Below are 26,875 nucleotides of genomic sequence, written 5' to 3'. Positions count from 1 at the left end.
AACAATTGTCTGTGACAGCTAATAGTAAATAGAAGATAACATTTTCCTTCGTTTAAGCCAGTGCATTTTCATTTTGCCAGACTACAAGAATATTCTCTGCAAATTGCATGATCTTACAATGGGGTTTAAACATCTTTACAAACATTGCTCCAGGCATAAATGCTTTGACAGACATGCTGGTATGAGTCTCTACGTCAACTCTAATCTGTCTCTGTCTCTAGTCTGTTTTACTGGTGGAAACATGCTGACATATCAAAATACGGTGTTGAGTTTGAGCTCAGTTTGAAATTTAAATTTTATTGCTGCTGGCTCCAAACCATCACTTGCAGCTTTCTCAGCCAAATCTCTTAATTGATATACAGTACATTGTGTCAGGGCCTCATTTTTCTTTGTTTCATCCTCGTTTTTTGTTATTTTGCTAGTTCAAGCTGTTCTGTCGGCTGACATTTTCCTTCAGTATTTCACTAAATAACTGATGAGCTCAGACTGGAAACTTTTCCCTTTTCCCTGCCACGAAGTCTGAGCCCACTTTGGAGTGGCCCCGTGATTTATATCACTAACGAGTTCTGCAGGCTCTGCCCAGACTCCCAGGGAAATTTAAGCTTTTCCTTCCCCAGCTAGACTCCCAGTACCTGGAAAAGTAGACTTTAGATCCCTAGTTAAAGAAAAAAAAAATCAGGAGCCCGTACTCTATTTGAAAATATTGGCTGTACAGTTGGTACCATGTCCTGGAAAATATTGCTTCATCATCAAGTTACTCTTCAGCGCCAAGACAAGGAGCTTGTCAATTCTAAATAGACAGTAGGGAGCAGTTTAGAGTCAAGAACATTGTAAATCTGGTTTTTTCATTGTCGAGTTCTGTACAGTTATAATAGGAATGTTTTTGCTACATTCCAACACAGTATTTTACAGAATTTATTTCCTCCTGCTCAACTGAAAGATATTTCCTCCAAAGGACAAATCACTGTTGTAGAAGTTCATATCTCGTCAGAGTGTTTTGTTAATGAAAAAAGTGTTTGCTTGCTTTGAGGTCTGAACTTCTGTCCTTCAGCGATTTCTTTTTTAAACCAAACCTCTACAATTCTACAAAAGCATGAAGGGTGGCTTTGACCTTAGCCTCTGAAGATGCTCCTTGACCTGAGGCATGCCGCTTTTGCAGTCATGAGCCACATGTCTGCAGCTGGGTTAAAAGAGGAAGAGGGGGTGATGCAAGAGAAGGAAGAGGAGGCTTTTTTTTTATGAGCACACTTCAGCATTTATGCCCTTCATCCAAGCCTGTGGTGAAGGCCTTCAGCTCAGCCAAGCACTTCAGCACCATAAATCTTTATAAACCCTTCCTTCATTCTCTATCTTTCTCTATATTTCTCTCAGACCCTCTCCCTCTCTCTGTTTCCCCTTTCAGTCAGTCTAGTTGGTCTTGCCACGGCTTCTCTCTTGTATGACCCCTCGCTCTCTCTCTCAGCCACTGAATGGAGGCCAGGCCAGCACTGCAGCAGGCCGTGGATCTTGTATTATTTTTATGAGCTTAGCAGTTGTCCAGGGACTAATATTTATCCCTGCGCTGATAGAGCATTGCATATAGGGGGTTGGTCTGTTAACTTAATCTACCTTGCCTCTGTTCTGACAGTGTTAGGAGAGCTAGATGTAAAAAGCAGATCTGGGGAGTCAATTGAGTAACTGAAGGGCTAAAGTGGTTAAATGGCAGAATTAAATGATATTATATGGGTTGGGAGGCGCACCAATAAATGCCCATCGATATTGGTGATTTAGAGGAATAGTTTGACAGTTATGGAAATAAAACAGATTTGGTTTCTAGCCTGGAACTGATGCTACTCTCATGTCAGTATGATTGGTATGAGCCAGGAAACAATTAGCCTAGTTTAGCATAACAAATGAAAGCACAGGGGAAACAGCTAGCCTGGCTCTGTAAAACTACAGCTTGATGTTTTTTTTTTTTGTTTTTTTTTTAACTTCGGTTTTGGTACAGATTAAACAAACAAAATATAATATATAACATATTCAGAAAGTGGTCTTTTTTTGGGCAGAGCTAGGCAAGCTGTTTCTCTCTGCTTTCTCTCTGCTGACTGTCTCCTGGCTCCAGATTCATATTTAACATAAAGACATGAGAGTGGCATAGATCTTCTGAGCTAACTCTCAGGGAGAACATTAAGCATATTTCCCAAAATGCTGAATGACTCCCTCAAAGTAACAAGCCACTTCAGTCTTCTGTCATTAAATGTTTATTATTATGTTTCCTCTCTGGTGGATCAGGTTGAAATAATTTTTCAAGTGTAAATAAACAGTGAGATAATGCACAAAACAGACCATATTATAATTCTGTGGAATGTTCTGTTGAAATAATTAGTAACAGACAAAACACATGTTGTCTTCACAGAGGCTGTTTTAATGCCCCAAGATTTTTCAACAGTGGTTTTACCCCCTGCTACTGTATTCTCTGTGCTCCCCATAATTTACCAACATGCAATGAGTCAGGAGAGCCTGCGTTTTCTGTTATAAAGGGCCCATTAATGAAACCCTGGGGCCGTTGTTGGCATACAGAATTAAGCAGCACAGGCTGATAAGTTTTCACTGGCATCACATTAACCCTCTAACATCCTGTTGGAAGCAAACAAGAATCTTAATTGCTGTTTGTTTCATTACAGGCATGAATCTCTCAGTAGGATCATGTGAAGCTCGGGGGGTGGGGAGTGGGGGAATCAAGGATTGCTGCTGTCATCCATATGAAAAAAGAAGTTCAGTTTTCTGATATGGATGTGATATTTTCATCATTTGACCGTGTTATTTCAGAAATAGCATGCCAACACTACATGCCATGTAAATAATGTACAACATGTCTGAGTGACATTGTGTTGTCTTGTTTACATGATCGCACTAATTAACCAATTGGCCCCTATCCTTTTCTCCTTACAGTACACTAACTATGAATATGGTGAGTTCTATGACTACAGTGAAGGAGAGTTAACCACTGATGCTCCCCCAACAGAAGGACCCAAGACTGAGGTAACACTTGACTAATACCGTTTTCATGGCTTCTGCCATAAATAACACACATACAAGGGGGCTTCAAAAAGTTTGTGGAGAAAACGGTTTAAGTTATGATGTTTATTTTTGCGTTGCAACATGCATTTAAGGGTTCATGTTAGAACATGTTATAACACGTTAGTATGAGAACATACAGGTCCATTGAGATCAAAATCCCTGCATGTGATTTTTAGCTATGTACTTTTTCCACGAACTTTTTGAAGCCCCTTCATACAACCACATAATCTCTTCCTGCCAAGCTTGTCCATCTTTTGTCCCTGATTCTAAGTCTTTCATTGTCTCTTTTATTGCATTAAAAGAAGTTCTCAAATACAACCATAACGAGTTTAATTTACCCATATAAAATGTGTAATGCTTTACTTTGTGCTGTTCCTGCTGATTTCAGACGGTTGTGGGTGGAGACTACTACACGGGTGAGTATGACTATACCACGGTGGATGGAAGTCAGCCAGAAACCCCCACTGCGACTGGAGGACAAGGACAGGTAACTTGAAAAAAAGAACAGTTAAATATTTCATTGTTGTCAATGAGCTATGTAACAAATTTGATTACTAAGCTGCAGTAAAATGTTGAATTGACAGTCACAGCAGTTTATAGTGTAACTGTTTATCTGATTATTTCAGCAGCAGTCAGTAGAGACACAGAGACATTAAGGGTTATTTACACCCAAACTGCAATGTCACAAGATGTAGATTAGATTTGGAACCTGACTGCTGCACTCAACCCATTTATACAACACAGTCAGCAGATTTTCAGCAGATATTTGGAAAACTTATATAATAAAAGACCATGACAAATCTCGGACCATTTACCCAATTTCTAGGAAAACGTGGTAACAGCTGTAAATAATAAGCAATTTGGTATTTTAATTAAGAATTAAATATATTCTTGATTTTTATGAAATTAGAAAAGTTTCTGTCACATATACTTGGTTCAAACTTGCCCCAAGTGAATATGCTTTTGATTATTGTGGAAAATTCTCTGTGACGTGACTCACTCACTTGACAATTAACATTCAGATTCCTGTTTTTAAATTCCTAGTTTACTGGTTTGAAATTGTTTTTGAAATTTCCATAAAGCTGTAGAGCATCACCAACAACAAAACATATTTTTATGATCGCCCTTGGAGGTTGAAACCCACCAAGGCCTCACAAACATCAAACAGCTTACTCTACTCCTTGATTTCCACAAGAAACCGCCTCCATCAAATACAGTCTGGATAAAGACCAAAGCGGGAAAACTTTGTCATTTAATGATCCGTAACCAATGGAAAATGAGTAGACAGATGCATCTCCATTGTTTCTGCCATATCCTGAATTTGGCAGATCTTGTCCTAATTTGTGCTAAACCATCACATAAAACACAACATAATGAGGAACATTTGGGAGGTTAAACTAAAACAATACGGCCGTGTTCTCCGCCAGCCAAATGTCTGACGATTGCATTGTGATGTACCTTGAGGTGGATAACGTAACTTCACTCAACTTGAGATATACGATTCATTTAAAATGACATGCCCCAGGGCTCATCATGGAAACTAAGCATATGCTGTGCCATGTTGAAACACTTGTCTGATTACTGAGTACTGTGATGCACTGGACAACTTTTTAGACAATGTTATAGGGTCAAATTGCCCCAAGACCAAAGTACTATCGATGGATGCCTTTAATAAAAGTGCTTTGCAGCACTGTGTTTTTAGTGAGTGGTATGCTCTGAAGTCCATGCGTGCATTTGTACTTTTATTGTCCTTTTGTGGGGAATTTTGCACTGGGTGTCACTTTTTATTACTGCTACTTGATTCTGTATTTTGTGATGGTACAGTATGTTGCTTAAAATATTACTGTTTAAGTCTAACTTTAGCCATGGATTGTGGTTTATTAGATGCCAAGTTGAGGAATTAGCTTTTTAGATTTATAATATACAATAAATAAAATTAGAGTGTTTAGCACGTTGGCAATAAAGGGAAATGGACTAGTCAGTTAAAACCCCATGTATGTAAATCTGTAAATCAAAAAGATACATGATTCATTACCAGTTGAGAACATGGAAGCACTCTTAGAGAATGTTTGTATCCTCTAATGATTCTGTCTAAAGCGTCTTGCACTGGGATAAGCTGTAATTTTACAGCATGAATATATTTCATAGTATACACCTTTTTTTTTTTACCCATATTTTAGTGGGTTTATTTTCTTCAAACATCAATCTGTCAGTAGTTTGGGACATCTCACATTTCTCTTGCTTTGGAGACAAATAATTCAGAATATAAAATGTGTTTATAGATATTCATGTTAATAACATATGTTTTTTTCACATATGTTGAATTTTGGATGCAGTCCCAAATTAGACACTTGGATGTGTGCACAACTAAGTTGAAAATTCCTTAAAGGAGTTTGACCTAGTTGGTGTCCAATAATTTTAGTACAGTTAACCGATGTGCTAAACACTAATACTTTGACTGTGAATCATGATATGAAAATACATGTGAATCATTGAAGCTGTTCACATGGTTTCATTTCACTAACCAAACCTCCATGTTCCCTCTCATCATAACAACCCCTGCCCCCTCTTTCCAATGCCTGGATTGATCCCAGAGCTACGATGGTGAAATAGTGGATGATTACATCACCGGTGTGGAACAGGTTGGGGCGGACCCCACGGTAGCTGTGGAAACTGCTGCCCCAGTGGACCCCCAAGAGAAGGCGGACCCCGCCACTGACGTGTATGAATTTAAGGAGTACGACCTGAAGGAATATGACAACAAAGAGCTTGTAGAGAAGCCATATGACTATGGTGATTATGGTGATTATGGCCCCACTGACGCCAAGCCTACATCTGTAACATATGAAGAGTTTGGTCCTGGCGTTCCAGCGGAGACGGACTTCAGAGAAAGCAGTGTAAGTGCTGGAGTGGTTAGGAATGGTGGTGGTCAGGAATGTGGAAAGATGGAGAAGATGCTGGTGGTGTTTGTTTGATGGGGTGTTTGTGGTGCCCTTTTTGTTTGTTGTTTCTAACGGTATCGGGTTATAGCTTGGAGCATTCTGGGTGCACATTCACCAAACACAAATACACCAGCAAGCACAAATGCACATCTTGTCTATCTAAATTTCTTAGAGATAAACAGATGTCGACCCAGCTGTCAGCACAGACACGCCCTCCCTAACCTCTTGACCCCATTGACCTCTGCTGTTTATCCAAGATGTGCTTCTCCCTTATCACACCAAGGATCTGTTTGGATTACCTGAAGACAAACTAAGTCTTAGCAAATGTTTTTTTTTTTTTATCACATCCAGATCAATATCCAAAACCAGACAGAAAGATCTGCTGAGACAGTATCTATCATGGCTTGCTTCCAGCCCTCTTCCCTGCCTCAGAATCCAGATTCTCAGAGGCAGGAAGTGACACGGTCCCTCTCTGAATGTTGGCTTGAGATCTGTCTGCTTTTGGTTAATCCGAACTGCTCTATTAGTGCTCTCAACTGTACAATCTCAGGACACCACAGCCCTACTTCATGACTTTCTCAAAAAGAGTTTCATCTTCAGGCTTAACCGTACAATCTAGTGGTTTTTGGACACCCTGCTGTAGGTGGTTTGTGAATTCTTCTCATGTGAAGTCATTGTATGGATAGTGTCAGGTAACGAACTCTGCATTTGTGCACAGTTGGGGTCTTTTTTTTTGCACTCCCTGGCTTTTAGGAAGCTTAATAAATAGGAGTCAGACCAAAGTCTAAATTATAGCTTCTTGCAAAATTATTCTTGAGGTTTATTTTTCCAGCAGGCAGAAAAAAACCTGCTTTTTTGCTTTGAGAACTACCTAAATCCTTCTAAGTATGCAGAACACCAGTCAGCATTTTGCTGAGCTTTTCTTAGCAGTTTTGTTGGAGTTTTAAGTAGCCTAACCTCTATAAAAGAGAAGACACCCAGGGCATCAGACAGGGCATCTGCTGCTCATTGGTCTCACATTTTCCATTTTTGGCTTTCAAACCGTGGGTGCTCTGACTTTACATATAAATGTCTGGCCTGTTTCTGTGTTAAAAGCTCACCTGGTCTGTCTTATGTATGTAGGTGACTGGAGGTCAAAGTTACCTGGGAGAAAAAGGAGAGAAGGGTGAACCTGCTGTCATTGAGCCAGTAAGTTCAGTACACGTGTGTCAATTCTGAAAACAAACCTCACAAATGAAGAGGAAGTGTCAACCTTTTCCAGGCTAATTTTCAGTACCATGCACATATTGGAAAGTCACATTCACAAAGGGTTAACTTCACTACTTAACTACCAGACGATACAGTATTTAGCCTGCTAATGTTACAGCTACAGGACGTTGGTGAGTTGCTAAATAGCTAGCAAGCCTACAGACTTCCTACATACAGTTACATGCAGTTGTTTATCCTACACCAGTTAATTTTCTAGCATAAGTCTATCTTATTACTACCACTATATTTCTACATGATATATTTATCCATCTAAGCCATCTTAGCTGTCTAGCTTATCAGCTGTCACTCTATATCTTTCTGTTTTTTGCTTGGTTGGGCTGTTATTTCAGCCAACAATTGTTCAAATAAATAGCATATTTCAAAATTTGTGTTGACTGGCTTTCATATCAACTGAGACTTTCCAACTGTTGCACACAGTGATTTATATGTCTATAAATGCCTGAATCAGATTGTCTGCATACTTTCTGAAGAATATGGTTTCTTTTATCCCTTGACCAAATAATCTTTTTTTATATCTGATTTACGCCCATATGTTAATTTATTTCACATTTCAATGCAACTCAGCTTTAGAACCTGCTTATTTTTCTGGGGCACTTGCACCCAAGAGAATCTTCTCTTCTGATGAACTGTTGTTTTTGGTCTAACGGCCACAGACAAAACTACCGCTATCTACACAAAATACCACAGTACATAAGTTTATCCTATACAATTTACCACGGCAACCTAAACATTGACTGAAATAGCAGCTGCAGTTGATGTCTCTCCTCCCATACCATCTGTGCCACCACAGGTTCCCATCCAAATCTCTGACCACACGCATTATAGAACAGAGCATCAGATAGCTGAAGCATTGTCAACATCTTGAGTTTGTAGCTATAAGTAAACCCCTCAACCTCAAACCCAAAACACCCACAGGCTCTAATTTCTTCCCCTCTTCTCCATCGCCTTTGTATTTACAGGCTGCCCTGTAATGCTACTGTATCTACTTTTTCCTTTTTCAGGGGATGCTTATAGAAGGACCCCAAGGAGCCCCTGGCCAAGCAGTGAGTATCACGTTCTCCCACACTCCTGTCTGCCTTCTACAGATGGAGAACAGCTAAAGAGGGAAAAAATGTCTTTATGGAAAGAGCGTCAGTCCTGATCGCCAGTGAAGCTTGAGTTGGGAGAGACAGTCAAAATGTGAATTTGCGCATGAATGTGTGTATGTGTGTATGTCTGTGTGTCTGTGTGTGAGTGTGAGAGAGGGAAAGAAGGGGGGATGGGGGCTATTTTATTTTGAGGCATATTTCTTTTTGAACCCATGTCTTTTCCTCTGTCTTTATTGGCCTATGCATGTGAAGTATTGGACAGACTGACTGTGGTGGGAATGCTGGTTAGTGGCAGTTTGGGATATAATATGCTAAGTGTATGTGTGTCTGTGTGTGTGTGTGGTTACAGGGTCTTCCTGGTACCCCAGGATTGCAGGGTCCCCCAGGTCCCCCAGGAGATCATGGTGAGAGGGTGAGTGAAGGTTGGCCCCATTTCACAGCTGATTACAGATGTTTTTGAGAAACTTGTGTCGCCCATTCTCTCCTCACCATGAGTGTGAAAATGAAGCAGCAGCTGTATTTTGCCTAAAAAAGAATAAAACACATTTGCACCAATCAATTAAGATTCCAGATAAGTTGTACATCAACCAAAACACATGTTTTTAAGGCATGTAACTGACACAAAACCGAAATACTATCTTTAACTCGAGCCATTCATCTTACTTGTGGAATTATGGAAGTCGGCATATATATAATCGCCCCTGAGTTTGTTATCCTGCTGTCTTCCTCTTTATTGGAAAGCTGTGAAGTACTGTTTCAGTGCCATGGAATGAATAATACAATTGGACGCAGCTTGCTACTGCAGCAGTTGGGGGGGGATTAGTAAGGAGCAGTGCAGGGAAATGAGATGCCCATAAACTATCAATATACCAACAAAGACAAGTTCTGAGAAACAGCTGTGTTGGTATGCTACGGGACTCGTGAGAGGTTCAAGGAGTTAACTGTAAAATATGTAAACGCCTAAACTTTCTCAAAACCTTTTTTCCCCAGCACTGTGGGATTCCACTCATTTGTGTGATTGATTGGATGACACAGAATAAGTGCTTGTCCCCTCCAAAAAGCTGGATCTCAGCTTGTTTTTCCCAAATGTGGTGATTGCCCCGCACCCCTCTTTCATCACCCTTTTAGCAGATCTATTCTGTCTCTGGAGGTTAACCCTTTCTTTGCCAGCTACAGAATACCTCAGCACTCCTCCTCCAGTATGACCAGCAGTCCTCACCAGTACAAAAGGCTTATTGTTCCACAGGGTCTAAGTGATCAAAAAATATTTTGTTGGTCCAAAAGTCTCTCCCCCTCCCTTCATTTCCTCCCATGAGAAACAGTCTTGCTGAGGATTGACAGGGGAATTAAAAGTGACTCGTTTTCTGTAGTCTTGTGGTTTTCCGTTGCGCAGTATCCGCCTGGGCTCAACGTTTGATCGGCCCATTTCTCTCATGATCACCGTCTCTCTCCTTTCCACTGAAATACCACTTTCCCAGCCATTTAGGACCGTCATTAACACTAGATGCCACTATGCTTACTGTAGCAGCAATGGATGGAGGGTATTTACCACCTCTGGGGAAAGGCAGATGGGAACACATGGCATCAATTTGAGGCAGCAGTCTGAGATTGTGGCACATGACAAGACTGCTAAATAGTTCCTGGTTTACTGGAAACACTGGGTACTTCTTAACCTTGATCTGATTTATGATAAGTTTTTGTCTTTATTTAATCAAAATCTAGACACTGTGTAATTTTACTGTTTGCCCTTACTGTCATTATTCAATATGAGCAACTTTTATGTGATCATTTTGTTTCTAAGTATTGTTTATTCACACTAGTGGCATAGTTCCAAGACTGTCAATCAGTTTATAAGTGAAATATTTAAACAATTTTTGAATAGATTGCCATGTACACACATTCATGGTCCCCAGAGGATGCATCCTAATTACATTGGGAATCTCCAGAGTTGTCATTTGGCACCAAACATATTCTTGAAACCATCCAACACTTAAGATCATGACAGTGTCCCTTCAAAAGGAATGCCTAAATCCTCAGCCTTAATTGTACTTAGAGGTTAATGCTAAAATATACTAATAAAAGCTCAAACTTCCCATGCTTATAGTTGTTAGTATGTTAATATGCTCAGGTAGGCATGTAACCAGGCAGTGCTAAAGTTTGCATCTTAACATGCTAATGTTAACATTAAGCTCAAAGCACATCTGAACCTAAGCTGAGGCAGACTGAAGTCTCACAAATCACAGCCTCAAGCTAACAAATTACAGCTTAAGACTGATGAAAGTTTAGCTAAGTCTGAAATTTCCAAAAATAGCCGCCATAAAGAGAATTTATCTGGTGCCACACATAAGCCAAACATTTTTTCTTCCCCACTTGTGGTAAGCATCTAAAAATAGCAAAACCCTCTCTCCATTTTTCATCCATCACACAATTTTGTTTTCTGGAATCTAATGAGCATTATATCCTCACAGGGCAATGGCTGTGGATTTTTAGCCTTGTTATAAAATCAGTGCTCTCCTGCAGGCAATATCCGTAGGCCAGCTTAATAAAAATACATGCTTTGTCTTTGATTGAATTCCCTGTCTTATTCTTTTCAGTAGGATTAGTCCATTATCTGTCTGGAATAAGCAACAACAGTGCAGACTGTAGCAAAGGACTCTCCCGTTGAAATAATTTTTGTAGATACAGAAGGGGTTTGCTGTGTATAGATTAGGTGTTCAGTCTCTGTGCTGTTACTGTTGTTTCTGTTGTCTGTTAGTACTGTTATCATTTTTTTTCTTATTTTCAATTTACAGGGCACTTCCAGGGGATTAGAGGAGTGGGAAAATAATTATGTTATCTCATGGGAAAATATATGGCTTGCTTATTAACCACATCTAATTAATTGTTCCTAGCAACATCATGTGCTGGTATGCAAGTCAACAAAACAATAGCTGATTTGAATTCAGTTCTTTAAAGATGTGTTTGTTAGCAACAAATACTGTAAAGTCCTTTTGTATGGCATTATTCTGGCTAATAGGGATTTTATATACTTTGCATTAAACAATACTGCATTACACATTCAAAATGAGGCATGCCAACTCTTTCTCCTTCCTCTGACTCTCCAGGGTCCTCCAGGGCGTCCTGGTATTCCTGGATCAGACGGTGTCCCTGGGCCTCCAGGTACCATTCTGATGCTTCCAGTAAGTCCTGCCACTCTGCACATACCCACTGAGTATGTCTGTCGTATTTCCTTCACATACTGTGCACCCTTCATCTCAGGCATCAGTCCGTGAACTCACTTCATTTAGTAAGTTTACCTCATAGCATCACCAGTAGGCCAAAGGATCACAACCTTATTTTCTTTGGGTTACAAATCACTTACCTTGTAAATGTCAGCCAGTGCAATGGAGCGGAACCAGTGACTGAGGCTCTGAAAGGCTTGGTGACACATAATTGTGTGTATTTTATGTGTGTGTGTGTGTGTGTGTGTGTGTGTGTGTGTGTGTGTGTGTGTGTGGCATGGTGACAGCTTTACTGGTTTAACAGAATGCTCCAAAGTTTTGAACACACTCACCAGGGGAGGCTATTAGAAGTCTTACTCTGTTAAAAGAGACAAGTCAATTTGATTTTAATTGTGTTTCTTTTTTTGTTTTGTGGTTGACAGTTCCGTGCTGGCGGTGAGGCACACAAGGGACCTGTGGTTACAGCTCAGGAGGCTCAGGCTCAGGCCATCCTTTCTCAGGCTAGGGTGAGTATGGTAAATGTGACCTCAGTGAATCCTACTGAGTTTAGAGGGCATTTTTGCTATCTGTGTCTTAGTTTATTCTCAATAGCTGCTATTTCACTGTGCCTGAGTGTAGTTAAGGCACAAAATTTAGGTTTTGACCTTTGGGGTGTAGTAAATATTGAACAGAGGAATCACTATTCATAAGTCCCCCTCATCCTATAAATTTTCTAAATTCCAAAATATGGACCTGTGTCAGGTTAGGTAGTATATAAAGCTACAACAGATGTTCACACCCACTCAGGGGTCCTGATAACCACAGCAGTGTTGAAAAACAGGTTGAAATATGTGGCTTTAACCTAGGTGTGATCTATAGTGGTAACACATGGAGACCATTAAGTGTAGCACAAACACTAAATATTCACACATTCACAACACTCTATGGAGCTGGAGGACTGCCAGAGCTGGTGTTTAGTAATGTCTAGAAAGCACTTGTCACTTTTCTATATTTGTCTTTTATGCCAAAAGTTTGGTCCAAGGACGGAAAATGGGGAAAAAAGGGAAGGAATGCACTGAAAATGAACTATAGGGAAGTCTTTTCAAGGTATTTTCAGCCTGCTAATGTTCATTAATGCTTCTGGATTCATTTGTTTTCTCTACACCTGCAAAAAATTACCATAATGCACATATGCTAACGTGCGATTCAGTCTTACTGCGATAGGTTATGAATCGCTTTCCTCAGAATTAGCAAATTCAGTGATTCGGTAATCAGGCTGCAAATACATTCCAGACATCTTTTTGGCAGTACCACACTGTGGTCAACCATGAACAGGAACAAAGACCAGAGTGGTAAACTGTGAACAAGATCAAAGTAAAGTTAGCACACTGTAAGATTCCATGCTATACAGAGGCTAAACAGGAAGCTTTTTATTGTGTTTTCTTTTTTATTTGCAGACCCCATTTGTTGTCCAGTTAGATGAATGAATGTTGAGTCGATTTCAGTATTTCTGCTTTATCACAGGGGCTAAATGTAGCATTTCAACAACCATACCAAATTCATTTTGTAATATGGGATTAACTCCATAAACAAACAAGACAATGGAAATGACGGTCTTCGTTTTGAGAATAACAAGAACTAAAATTAAAGCCTTAATCTATCAGAACATTCAGAACATAAACAGATGCTTTGATGATCAATTTACTGGATGCTAATAAGCTGACCGCAAAGAGAACTTAATAAAATGCAGACACAACTGCACTTCTAATGCAAAACATACATTTTCTAATTCCTAGAGTTAGAGGGAGAAATGCTGTTTGGCACAGACAGGTATAAAACCATGAGTGTTAGCACTGTTTGCTAAACAGTGGTTTATGAGCTGTTTGTGTCTGATCCACAGCTGGCTATGAGAGGTCCTCCAGGGCCAGCGGGCATGACAGGAAGATCTGGTCCAGTGGTGAGTAGCTTTTTACACAAACATACACCACTGATCTGCATACCATCCATTCATTTTACACTTGATGAGAAACACATTAGGTTATTAGAGCTACCTCATGTGAAGGGTTCAGCAGTATTTAAGTATTTGTCACTTCCTAACACATATACATGTATCACACACACTCTATCTGCTGTGATTTACGTATTATTTATGATAAGCAAAATTTAATCTCACATACACAGTCTTGTGGACTGATAGTAGCTGAGCTATTTCTTCTTGTCTTGGGTCTGTCCTCCACACAACCAGTGCCTTCATCAAACAACATGAGAGTTACACCAATCCTGTATTTCTTGGATACAGGAAATATTTTGTACACATGGAGAGATGCTCCTCCAGAAGGTCTCTCTGTTGTATATTCACAATCCAAGTATAAATCTTACATTTTGTGTGTTTGGATTTGCATTAGGTTCTAGTCCAACCTAGATTATATTGGATGTTTGGATGACAAAATATTTGGCTTCAGTGAGGACATATCCATCTACAAAATTTATATATCTGTGTTTGATAGGGAGGTCCTGGTGCTCCTGGACTTAAAGGTGACAGTGGTGATCCTGGACCACAGGTAAGAAGAGTATCTTTTTTTTTACATAAGGCAACAACTTGTAGACTGATTAAAATGATAATATTGAAGTCTTTGTTTTTATGTGTAATTATACACCCTTGTTGTAATCATTATTTAATTTTGGTTATCTGCTTCCTTTGAACAACAAACTTCCTTTTTTCCACTTTTATCCTGTACTACTGTACTTTGATATTTATTCTCCATAGGGACCCAGAGGTCTTCAGGGTCCAACTGGGCCTCTAGGAAAAGCAGGAAAGAGAGTAAGAATACTTTTTATCCTGGCTCAACCAGGAGGTTTTTAAACTTTATTACATTTATTGATTCATCTCCTCCAGGCAAAACTGTGTTGCAACAGAGGAATAAGTTTAAATTCCCAAATTTCTAATATGTCTGGCTGGCAGGAGTCCAAGGATCAATGCTACAATGCCCAAAGAGAAGAGTCTGTCTAGTTTCAAGGATGGCCTTATTTCAAATAAGTCAGCTGCACTCAATAATCAACTCTGCGTGTTGTGTAAATTCATAAAGTCATGTTTATTTAACTATGAACTAGTTAGAAGGATGATAGCATCTTCCCCATGTTTATCCTCTGCGACCATTCAAGATAATTGAATATTTTTCTAATGTGATTTCCATGTAGCCTGACATGATATTTGCGTGTTCTCCAGGGTCGTAATGGAGCTGATGGTGCTCGAGGAATGCCAGGAGAGGCAGGGCCCAAGGTAAAGTACACACCCTATTATGCTTGTTATACACTTTTTTTTGGAAAAAGTGACACCTGCCGTATTGATTGATAGTGCTAACTGCTTGTTACCGTGCTTTTTCAGGGTGACCGAGGTTTTGACGGCCTCCCTGGTCTTCCTGGAGAGAAAGGACATAGAGTAAGTATGAAGAGAGAAGCTTTTGGGTGTAGCGAATGAACAAGGTCAGAGGACGAACATAATCGAAGACTCCTATCTGTCTCCAAAAATACAATCCTACAGTCTCTTATTTCTAGTCCCAAATCCTCATTGATCATAGTTGTTGCTGTATCCTGTCCTTACAGCAGCATCAGGACTGATTGGTAGTTCAAAGGGCACCTCCCATCCGTCTCGTGCGCACTCCAGTGTTGACAGATATGAATTCTGAACCAGTGGAACTCATTAGGGCGTTTGACCCAGTTATGAGAGGAGGGACCGACTCCAGAACCACTTGGGCTGCCTTTAACCAGGCCTGGAGGCGAAAGGGGAGTGTTGAGTTTGGTGTTTGTGGAATTTGTGCCTGCATAGAGAGCCAAAAGAGAGAGGACGGAGATCACAGAGGGGTATTTCTAGACAGGCTTTCATGCCTTATCCTATACTGAGTAATTACAGGGCCACCAGAGGTAGACCAGTGCTTATAGAGCACTATGAATAGTGGAAACCATATAGGTCCATGCCAATTGTGGTGACCATGCCTACTGTAGATTAAAGGCAGTTTTGTTGCCCATTTTTGTTGCTCTCTTTTCGGCATCGTCTCTGTACGTTTTCTGAATTTTTGACCCATATAATATATAAATTAGGAGCTTTTTAATCTCTCAGCTGCAGGGATCAAGATTGTGGACTCTCCTCTGACCCTGCCACTCCCACTCTTTGTTGATATTCCTTTTCCTGTGATCTTTTTTCCCCAGGGAGAACAGGGTCCTACAGGTCCTCCAGGACCTCCAGGAGAGGATGGCCCAAGAGTAAGTAGTACCTCAGTCACCACACAGCTTAACCTTTTTCTCAAAACCTTTTTCTTCAATAAACCACTATTTTTCTTTCTATCCAAAGGGTGAAGATGGCCAGGTTGGACAGAGAGGTGTGGCTGGAGAGAGTGTAAGTACAATTATTATCTAATAATAGACAAGATTGTTAAAATGCAGCTCATGTCAAAGAGACAAATATGATAAAAATATGACTAACATGTTAGTCCTTCCCTTTGCTACCACAGGCCTCATCCCCTCATTCCTTCCCCTACATTCATTTTGGCAATTATTTTAACACTCATAGCTCCCTCCTCTCCTCTTGCAACTATAACGACATTCCTGTCTGCAAGGACCATTGCGTTTGTAATCTTGACCTTGCCAAGACAGAATGACTCTGAATAATAGATCAGAAAATAGAACAGGGAAATGTGTTGTTCTGTCATTACCCGTTAGAAACGGGCATATTCTGCCTAGTTCAGTCTAAATGGACCATAGAGTTGCATGAAAAATGGTTTGCTCCCTGTCATACCCAAAACAACGTTGTCCTTTTAAAGAAATAGTTGCACAGTATTTCATCACACAGTGTCCATAAGATGAAAAAGAACAGTAAGTGCACTGATTGCAAGTGTTCGACTTCAGAGTTTGAGATAAGAAACAACTTTCTTTCTCGTTCCCTGAATTGCACCTGCAGTTACCACTCATGACCTCATGAGGTCAGTATTTTACAGAATCAGGTCAATCGCTTGAAGGATTTTCAATGCATCTAATGTACTGTATATTTAGCCATTTTTTATTGCTACTGTATTTCTCAATACAATACAGTTTAAGTCAGATTAACATGAATGGAAAAATGTTAAGATATTAGTTTATGTAATTTTCTTAAACGTGTAATTGTCTTGATTGCAGGGTCCTAGAGGTTTGCTTGGCCCAAGAGGGTCTCCAGGTCCGGCAGGACAACGTGTAAGTACACCTCCTGTATCGCTTAATTCTCACATTACCTATAATTTCTGTTGTAGTTTAAAGAAATGACAACTTCTGTTTTCAAATTCTGTTCTCTTCAGGGTCTTCCTGGACTTGATGGGCAAGCTGGTCCCAAAGGAAACATGGTGAGAAATATTCATGTTTTGCTCATTTTTAATATTTGGCTAAGGAAAGTAGACAGTCAGATTGTCAGAGAGAGAGGTTGTTTTTTTTTTGCACACATTTTTCAAGACCACCTAAACAATTAGTATGTCATTTGACCTGCCTGAGGCAGATTGCAGGTCAGTGACCTTTAACCCCCATGTAACATGATAAGAATGGAGGTCATGGCTCATTTGCTGATTAGAGATGGTGAATGGTAGCAGAGAGGGTATCATCAAATTTCTCAGACCATTACCTTAAAACAAAGTCTGCTGACTTGGATCGGCCATGATGACAGGGACTTAAAGTTTAGTCAGGAGTGAAGTAGAAAAGCCTGTCTCCTCATGGTCCCATCATGCATTCAGCTTCCTGGAGGGTCCCAGTGGGATGTTTTCACTGAGGGTAACACATCATTGGTCAAGACAGTTGGACAAGCACACACATTGTCTGTGGCCACTGAGTCACTGAGTCACTGAGTCAAAGAAACAAACAGCTGTTGAAAGGACACATAACAATAGACAGCTGGTATGCTTCTCATTAATTTCTCCAAACTTGGTACTAATCTCGACATACTCTAAAAATCAAAGCAGAATATTTGAAAGTATCCAAAGTAGTAGAGCTACCCAAAGGGTTTATATCCCTCATGGTACTCACACAAGCCCCTAACATATGGATGTTTTTAAAACATCTTTTATGAGAGTAGAACCCAAATGTTTTTGCTAACTACATTTGGATCCTTCATTTAAGCTCAGTTTTGAATTTTGCACTAAAGGCCCTGCCAACAATCACAGTCAAGCCACCTAAAATTCTCTGAGTTCAGCATTTGTATGTAGTGTTTGTTGTAACAGCTGGAGCCGGCTGTCTCACAAGGGTCTTATCTGTTTTTGTGTATGTTTGGTTTGTGACACACTAAGTCTCAGCGGGGATACCAAACAGCCCACCATTTCCAGTTAGTCTTATTAGCTTTAATCCATACCCAGATGGCTCTGTAACCCCACAGCATTTAGAGAACGTATTTCATCACCAAACTTAGATTCTCACCAGATTTTGGAGCTAGCTTTGATAAGAACTAAATGTGACTTTGGCTAAGGCCAGAAAAGAGACAGCTCGGCTTCATGAGCCAGTGTATCACATTTCTCCCCACCATTTCCACCTTTTTGTTTCACATTCTTGACACAGATTGGATAAAGCCAATTCAACCAGCACAGTGGGAGCACAGCGGGAAAACATTTCACTTCTATTGTCATGACATTGCGTGTGTGATGGATAAAAAGTTGAACTTGAACTCTATCCAAACAAGGTCACCCAGAGTTTTCACTTAACCTACTGCCACAGTTTTAATGTTAAAAAAGTATGTTTGCAATCTAATTCACATGAAGACAATTTTTTAAATTAGAGCAAAAGATATGGCAAAAGACTCCATTCATTTTCACTGTATTTATTTAATTAACACAATTTTTAGGCAGCTTTGTATGTTTAGTGGTTATGTAAATATATATTGCTATATAATCAATAGAAGGGAATCAGTTGTAGCAATTAAATATGTTAAGTGCATCCTCTGCTTTTTGTGCAGGGTCCTCAAGGAGAGCCAGGGCCTCCTGGGCAACAGGGTATGCCTGGCCCACATGTAAGTTGCTTTTCTTTTCTCTTAATCTCTATGTATCTAGCTGTCTTTTCTAACCCTGTCTGCTCACTCCCTCCTTCTCTTGCTGTGTCCCCCACTCTCTCTTCAATCTCCTCATTTTTTCATCTCTTCCTCCTTCCCTGCCTAAAATCTGTCCTTTTCATACTCCTTTGCCATATCCATTTTGCAGTGGAGTACTGTAAATTCACATGATCGCTCACACTCCTGTTTTCTTAATCAGATGTTCAGAGACATATTTTTATTATACTCTCCTTCCTCTCTCTTCTTCCTCTCTATCTTTCATTCCTTAAATAGCCGCCACACTGTAAGGCATTCCACAAAATTCAAGCCAAAATAGAGCAAAGACCTTACAAGACTTCACTAACATTGTTTCTCTGCTGCCACAAAGAAGAAAAACATCCTTTCTGTCCTGCTGAGATGAGACATATTGGACTCATTTGATAGCGCTTAACCCGATTACATTGTCCAGTTGGTGGCACAGTGAAAAATATTCCATTTTGGAGTCATCTTTAATACAAAACAGTACACCCAATATTGTAGCCAGGGGTAAATGACCATTGCCAGGTAAGATTTTCAGTCCTGCTGACGCTCACAGCCTGGACAGGATGGCGTCATTCCCTTGGAAAGTATTAGTAGGAACCTGTCCTGATGGTATACAGGTTGAATAAATAACTTGTTCCTTTTAGTTATACCTGGCCAGATGCAGATTGATGCCTTCCAGCGAAGGCATTGGACCATAGAAAAATAACAGAGCTCTCTCTTATTTTAAGTGTTACTAGCTTTTTTATTCTTCATGGGGTGAATTCTTTAAGATGTGTGACTTTAAAGTGAACTGTAGAAAATAATGAACCTACCTTTGCACAGCTGAATGAATAGAACTGAATTTAGCATGAAGTTAGCCAACCAACAATAACAATGGTTGGACGTGTAAAGGAGAGAAGGTGAATACATTACAAAGTAAGCAAATTACAAATACAGCACTCAGACCTTCTCAAACTGACAAAACAGGTGCTCTTCTCCTCACTTTATTCTGAATATCATGTTAACCTTGGTGCAGGAAACAACTAAATAGATGTTTCTGTTCTAATAACAGATCTATTTCCATTGCCTTTCAGGGTCTTGTCGGTCCTCAAGGTCCAATTGGGCCTCCTGGTGAAAAAGTAAGTAAAGAGGGAACCCAGTCCTCCCCTCAGTCCTCCCACCACTGCTCTGCTGTCCCGATAAGTTAATGTTTCAGTCAAGACCTCATAAGTGATTCTGCAGATTCACTGCTGTCTGAGCTATAGGCCTTTACTGGCTCCTCTGCACAGCACTGACAGCAAAAACACACACACACATGCACCCACTCCACTGTATACATTTTACTGAATCCTCCTGCATATGTGCTTATTTTGAGTGACAGAAAATATTCTTTTAGTGGTTTTGTGGGTATTTTGTAATATTTAAACTTCAGTAAGTTCACAGGACTTCAGTAAAAAATGGTATAATCTATCTATCTATCTATCTATCCATCCATCCATCCATCCATCCATCCATCCATCCATCCTCTAACCTATTTTTCTCTCTTTGTAGGGACCTCAAGGTAAACAAGGTTTGGCTGGCCTTCCTGGTGCCGATGGCCCCCCTGTAAGTAACCCACCTGACTCCTGACTTTCTTTGTTTTAACATCATTCAGATAATATACCAACTGACGACATGTTCATCTGCTGATAAATTATCTCTCTTACTTTTTCAGGGTCACCCAGGAAAGGAAGGTCCTCCAGGCGAGAAAGGAGCAGCTGTAAGTATTATGTAGTTTCAGATTTTACAGCAAAGTATACAATTGCAGTTGTTCTCAAAGATTTATCTAATGTGTCAGTTCACATGCTGGGTAAGGCAGTTTTTTTTTTTTTTCAAATAATTAAATTTAGCATTTGTTTAACCTTTATAGTTTGCCAAAAGGGCCACTTAATATAACAACACAATTTTGATAACATCGGGTAAGTTGCCCCAGAAAGAGAAGACAAGTTTTTTTATAGCCTGCATTTAATGAGAGATCTTACTGTAAAATATTTGTTCTCGTATTGCATTCAAAAGCCTTCCAAATCAGAAATGATGATCATCAATAACAGATACATGGTGCAAATAATTAAAAATATATTCCACAGAGATATCTGCTTTTGAAAGTTGGGATTTCAGTCTAGCTAGTATTCTGAGTTACATTTTTCTTTTCATTCTTTTGAATAATTTTGTTCTTGTTTTGCTTTTGTCCAGTATTTGATATTAAATACAAATACAAATGGCACTGTCCATTTACATTTGTTTTTTGTCTTTTTAATACTTGTAACTATGTCCCATGTGTCTCTTAGTGTTCTCTGTGGAATAAAGTCATTGGAAAGTAATTGGAAATCAGAAAAATTCTTCAGTGAATGTTACCTGATCCAGCAGAGACAAATTACAGTAAAGGCTGATGCACACACATGGTCACATGACCGTTTTTTCAACCTTTTAGGGTCATCCTGGACCTATGGGATCCATCGGCTACCCTGGGCCTCGTGGTGTGAAAGTAAGCACTATCTCAGTCATGCAGTACCACCCTGCCATGATAAATTTCCACTTTCCCAGAATGTCATCTTGACTCTTCTTTTCTCTCTCTTTCTCTCTCTCCAGGGTGCTGAGGGCATCAGAGGTCTTAAAGGTGGCAAAGGAGAAAAGGTAACCACCTCTCCACTCTCCTCTTTTTCTTCAACATCATTGACAAATGTCATTCCTCTAAAAATGGACCCAACAGAGTTGTAAGTCTGACTCAAATGAAGCCTCTTTTGAATCCAGCAAGTGGAAAAACTCTCAAAGGTCCATCAGGCTGGCAGTTAAGTCATCATACCACTGAGTTGTAATGGAGTGTGGAACATTAAGCTGGAATGAGGCTGTTTGTAGGGCAGTTTGAGTGGAGATTGATCTGTTGCCATTGTTTTCTTGGATTGCTGTGGTTGAATGTAGCCTGTTGCTACCTCTGTGCCACAGTGCAGATTTTCCACTCAATTGTCAGGAAATTGGAGCTCTTCAGAGATTACCTAAAAATACTGAATATGCCGTTAAAAGCTACTTCTGCTTTGATACTTCTGTCTGGCATATTATGTTCTGTCCTGTGGGATAGGTATTTTACCTATCCCAAGATTTCAACGTTATTATTTTGCGACTTGCTATCTTAGTGATTTCATGCATAAAAATATGTCAGAAAATTGTAATAATAATACAATATATATGTATGTGAATATTATTTAGAGAATGCGACTAGAGGCACCTTGGAAAGATTGAAAACTGCATTCTCAATTTGAACCACCAGATGTCAGTATAACAACACATGGAAACAGAGAAGCTACCTATGTGAATGCTTCATTGAAGTCACCACTAGATGTCACTATTAATCTGTCCTCAGGAGCCTGTAGACTTCTCCCAGTATTAGTGTAAAACAAAGATAAACTTTTCTAAAGTGTTATCACTGTCACTGTTGTTTTGTCACTTAATGAACCAATCATGGTTCTGCATTTTTCCTTTATGAAGTATGTTAGACTTGAACTATCTTACTGAAATGTTTAAGTTTTGTCTCTGTGATACTGGCTAAAATGCTCAGCCGTAAACAGCAATACTTTTATGTCTTTCATCTTTAGGGAGAAGATGGATTCCCTGGCTTCAAAGGAGACATGGGGCTCAAGGGTGACAAGGTGAAACATCATCTCTAAAGAGAAAACTGAGGCTTAGAGACTGCATTAAAAAAAAAAAAATCTGAAAAAATGCTCGGCTAGTAAAGAAAATCACTTTGGTCGCATTTGTTTTTTTGTATCCAGGGTGAGGTTGGTGTACAAGGGCCCAGAGGAGAGGACGGTCCCGAGGGCCCCAAGGGCAAGTCGGGACCTAGCGGAGAAGCTGGTCCCATTGGATCAGCTGGAGAAAAGGTGAATAATCAATACCTGCTAAGACTGAATTATAAAACTCTGGGATATTCTTTACTTCCGTAATTAACTGATGTGTTTTATTGACCTGCTGGAGTCCAAGCTCAAGTTCAAGTTTAATGGCATAGTATAATTTCTTGCAAATGCAGTTCAAAGTGCTTTAAAGACCAATATAAGGTTAAAACATACATATATAAATAATCTGGGGAGAACTGTTTGCTATAGTTTTGTAGCTGTTTTGATCATTGAAAGTTTAGATTTTCTCCACCTCCCTTCATCTCTACAAAAAATCCCATTTTAATTGGCTTATGTTGACAGTATTCCTCCATCTTTGATACTCTGTGGCGAGCTTTGATCTCGCCACATAGTATCTTGCTTTGCAGTGTAGCAGTATTTATACTCTAACAAATTATTATTAAAGGTTACAACAAGATCTTTGTAGGTCACATTTGAGTGTAAAGACAAAAGTGATGTCTTTGAAGAGTTTTGATCATGGAACTGTTTTCTAATGTGGTAAACAAACTTAGAAAACTAAACATAACAACACTGTAATGACTCTTAACAGGAGTAATTGTCATATCAGCAACTGTAGATATGAAATGCTGAAAAATAAGTAGAACTCGTGTAAACAGGGAAGCTCTCTTGCAGCTCTGAACCTTATCAGCAAGTTATTGTAGTCATTTTGCTAAAATTGAAATCAACATTTGCCATAGCTAATCCCACCTGGTGCAAATACAGACTTTAATTTAATTCCCTTCTCAATGCTGCTTTGGCTACTAAAATTTATTCATCAATAAATTTCACATTTTGCCAGCTCCCCAGCTTTAAAATTAGTGCAACAGTAAAATAGGAGTACAAATTACCAGTACCAGAGTGAGAAGTTTTGGATTCATATTCAGATCTGTATAAAAATATGTGACTTGACCTTTATTTAAAAGCACACAGGACAGTTACATCAGATTCTGTGTAACTCTTAATGACCATACACCATCTGAAATGGGCTAGATGGACCAAAATGAATTCACATTTGGGTGAAAAGCTCAAAAAGCCTCTGCACAGATGATGTCACGTTCATAAACATGGTATTTAAAAAAATTCCCGCACCAGAGGTAAAACTTTATGGTTATAGATTTATTGCTTTTTGCAATGCTTCTGTTAACTTTACTGCAGTCTCTGGTGACAAAGTGAGATTTCAATGTTTTGTTTTTTCTTTGCTCCTTTTTAGGGAAAACTTGGAGTCCCTGGTTTGCCTGGGTACCCTGGAAGACAAGGCCCCAAGGTATGTGATGAACAGTTCTTTACTGTTCAATATGGATGAATTCTTGTTGTGTATACCCCTGATCCACTTGGAGGCCAGAGATCAGGGCCAGCTCTGTGGAGATATTCAGTGTCTTGGTCAAGGGCAGTTAAGCAGAGGAGCTGTTTGCCACCATAGTAATGTGAAGGGTTGAAGGACAATGTCTACGTTAGCCAACTAGACTGTATTGTATGTGATTCCCTCAGTGACTTTATAGTCTTTTGTAGAGGTCTGGCTCATCAGCATTCACTCATATCTAAATCTGCTCCCACATGCCTTTCTGAAACTTGCTGATTTGCTGACTAACCCTGATCCACACAAAACACAAACCCAAGCAGACACCCACTGTACTCTCACTGTACACCTCCTATAGAGGCTTAACTTGCATGGTCACATGCCGGAGTCATCAGCTGTCTTCCCTCCTTAAACTCCTCCAGACGTTATCTAACAGCCTGGCCTTCTTTGCACTGTAGCACTGACCATCCTGCCACAGCTCTGCTATCAAGATGTGCTGCTGCAGCTGCTTCTTCTCTGCTGCTGTCAGCACTGACAGCTTGGCACTGATATGACGGGTCAGATACACCTACTCTCACAACATCCAGATAGGCAAGTGCCCTGCCCTGTCTGTTAATGTCAGCAGGATCTGAGCTGAACGTGGCACACAAATTAATAAGAGACCTGGACAAATTACACAAAGTGGGAGAAACACAGAGGAACTGAGATGATACTGTTTCCATCCATTTGTTTGAAATCAGTTAATTCACTTTGTTTAATTACTTGACATGTCTCTATTGAGTAATGGTGGAATCAGTCTAATCAATATGTAGTAAAAACATGCAGTAGTAGCAAAGATAGCAAAAACACAAAGGATACTCTTCTGTTTGCATCCATAAATAATTTAAATCAAAGGCTGCCCACAAAGGTTCCCAGTGGAGCCCAGGATCAGATCTTCTTTTTAGACTCTCTGGGCTTCAAAAAGATGTTTTTTGGAGAGAGAGAGAGAGAGAATAAAGGCATCCTGACTTTGGCATGGCATAAGCAGCACCACAGTTTCTACTTCTTTTGCTCTAGAAAAGGGGATATCCAGCATTTAATTTAAGTTAAAACAAAGTTTGAAACTGTCTGAGGTAACTTATCATGAGAATACTTTTACAGACTAAATCCTCTGTGATTTTAAAGATAGACTTTAAAATCTCCCTTAGGGACTTTTTTCCTGAATGGATTCAAAGTATTTAAAAGATCAAGTGCACAGTATCATCAGTATTATAAAATATCACATTGTCCTCGTGAGTAGGTTCAGGGTCAGAGTCCTGGCTCGGTTGCAGCCTTTATCCCTTTTGATCAGCCCGTGCATGAATCCCTCCACTGGCTGTATTTTTGGCTGCTGCACCCCATCACTCTCTGTTAACAGCTTTCCCACACCGTTAATTCTGGATGCCATTTGCAATAGCTTCAGTGGACTGTCTTATCTCTGTGGCACAAGTCAGGCTTGTCCGGTTCCAGCTCTCCTTTGAGTTTACCATAACTGCACCTCTGTGAAAAACAAATTAAGCAGCATAGATCTCCCTTCCTGCTGTCTCCCCAAAGTTAGACTGTTTACCTCTTGCAATTCTGCCCACGCCACCCTTTTGTGTTGCCCTTGCTTATACGGCACAGTATTATGCCTTGTATACATATGCATGTGAGCAGTAATGAGCACTATAGATGTGCTTTGCATCAGAGAATGCTTTAAATGCGAAACACCCAGACATGCACATGACCATGTTGTGGAGCCAAGAAATATTAAGCTTAAATAGGCTGAACATATACAGCATTTATCCTACCTAGTGTTGAATAAAGTGAGGCATTGGTAAGCTGCTTGGTAGTCCTTTTAATCATCCAATAGTGATTGCCCTCCTAGTATTTGTTTGACTGGCACCATCACCACTATCAGAGGGCACAGCCTGCAAAAGCCCAATAACTAAATTGCTGATGGGTATCAAAGAGGCACTGCCGTTTCCCCTTCCTTTGTCTTTATTTGCTTCCCCTTCCTTTTTTAAACTTCCTATTTTGCCTCCTAACTGTGCTAACAAACCACGTCTGTCTGTGTGTCAGAAAGTTTTAAATGGCAAGGAGGAGACTTTCCCTTTGAGTTCGTTTGAAACATGTAAAGAAGGTGCTCATTTATCTATGGCAACTCCCAAATAACCCAGTGATAACAATCAGCTGGCTGGTAGGCAGCACTTATGTTGGGACCTTTAATTAGCCTTGGTCAGTAAAGCGCAAAAGGAATTCTGCCAGGTCCCAGACAGAGACTACAGCAGGCATATCTTTTTATACCCTCCAACTCTCCAATGTATTCCCCTTTCTGTCAATCCTTTCTCTCTCACTCAGTTTTTCTTTACTTGTCTTGCAGGGCTCCAATGGCTTCCCTGGATTCCCCGGGGCAAATGGCGAGAAGGGAGCGAGGGTGAGCCACAAAATTCATTATCCTCTCTCCTATTAAAGACATGTACTCTCGGTCACAGAGGGCTTTCCTATTCAGCAAGGGAAAATAAGTGAAGATAGTGTAGAATACTGAAACACCTCGTGGTCAATGACTCTTAGCAGTTTAAGGCGCCCATAATGTAACAAAGAAATTGCTGGTTTCACTCAGGAGCAGAAACTACAGTTAGATATTGATCTGAAATCTACTTAAAGGCTTTTTTCAATAAGTGACCTGTAGACAGTGTGCTGAGCGTACTGTTGGAATTAACTGACTCAGCACTGACGTTTGTTCATAAATCCCTAAAATGTCACTTTGAATGTACAGTAGATGTACAGTATGTCACTGTTTTTATAACCCAACTGTGTATGAACTGCACTACAGAGTATTGATTTAAACACCCAAACAAAGTATGTCGACACCCAAATTTGTGATTCTTGAACTTCATATTCCAAAACCAGTGGCAACATTATGCTGCTTTAACAGTCTCCATTCTTTTGGTGAGACTTTCTACAAGATTTTGGAAATTGGCTGCAGGGATTTTCTCCCATTCTGCCACAATTGCATCATTGAGGTCTGGTAAGTGATAAGGT

At 39.9% G+C, this 26,875-nt stretch overlaps 1 protein-coding gene across 4 annotated transcripts in view; it reads left to right on the top strand.

The window, feature by feature from the left end:
• LOC108884211 (collagen alpha-1(XI) chain) overlaps window positions 1–26,875 on the top strand; it is an 89,647-nt gene that overhangs the window by 30,424 nt on the left and 32,348 nt on the right. For all 4 annotated transcript variants that reach the window (XM_018677957.2, XM_018677956.2, XM_018677955.2 and 1 more), the window contains 27 exons: window positions 2,932–3,021; window positions 3,449–3,547; window positions 5,655–5,957; window positions 7,125–7,190; window positions 8,273–8,314; window positions 8,709–8,771; window positions 11,464–11,538; window positions 12,003–12,086; window positions 13,460–13,516; window positions 14,067–14,120; window positions 14,327–14,380; window positions 14,786–14,839; window positions 14,945–14,998; window positions 15,766–15,819; window positions 15,908–15,952; window positions 16,729–16,782; window positions 16,884–16,928; window positions 18,518–18,571; window positions 19,705–19,749; window positions 20,162–20,215; window positions 20,325–20,369; window positions 21,081–21,134; window positions 21,239–21,283; window positions 22,240–22,293; window positions 22,417–22,524; window positions 23,747–23,800; window positions 26,214–26,267. In XM_018677957.2, coding sequence (XP_018533473.1) covers window positions 2,932–3,021; window positions 3,449–3,547; window positions 5,655–5,957; window positions 7,125–7,190; window positions 8,273–8,314; window positions 8,709–8,771; window positions 11,464–11,538; window positions 12,003–12,086; window positions 13,460–13,516; window positions 14,067–14,120; window positions 14,327–14,380; window positions 14,786–14,839; window positions 14,945–14,998; window positions 15,766–15,819; window positions 15,908–15,952; window positions 16,729–16,782; window positions 16,884–16,928; window positions 18,518–18,571; window positions 19,705–19,749; window positions 20,162–20,215; window positions 20,325–20,369; window positions 21,081–21,134; window positions 21,239–21,283; window positions 22,240–22,293; window positions 22,417–22,524; window positions 23,747–23,800; window positions 26,214–26,267 — 1,860 coding nt within the window. The remainder of the gene's footprint in view (window positions 1–2,931; window positions 3,022–3,448; window positions 3,548–5,654; window positions 5,958–7,124; window positions 7,191–8,272; window positions 8,315–8,708; window positions 8,772–11,463; window positions 11,539–12,002; window positions 12,087–13,459; window positions 13,517–14,066; window positions 14,121–14,326; window positions 14,381–14,785; window positions 14,840–14,944; window positions 14,999–15,765; window positions 15,820–15,907; window positions 15,953–16,728; window positions 16,783–16,883; window positions 16,929–18,517; window positions 18,572–19,704; window positions 19,750–20,161; window positions 20,216–20,324; window positions 20,370–21,080; window positions 21,135–21,238; window positions 21,284–22,239; window positions 22,294–22,416; window positions 22,525–23,746; window positions 23,801–26,213; window positions 26,268–26,875) is intronic.

This window comes from Lates calcarifer, linkage group LG4 (genome assembly GCF_001640805.2).
Source record: "Lates calcarifer isolate ASB-BC8 linkage group LG4, TLL_Latcal_v3, whole genome shotgun sequence".
NCBI classification, from domain to species: Eukaryota; Metazoa; Chordata; class Actinopteri; family Centropomidae; genus Lates; species Lates calcarifer.
Note: the sequence above shows the minus strand (reverse complement) of the source record. Positions and strands in the feature narration are given on the sequence as shown.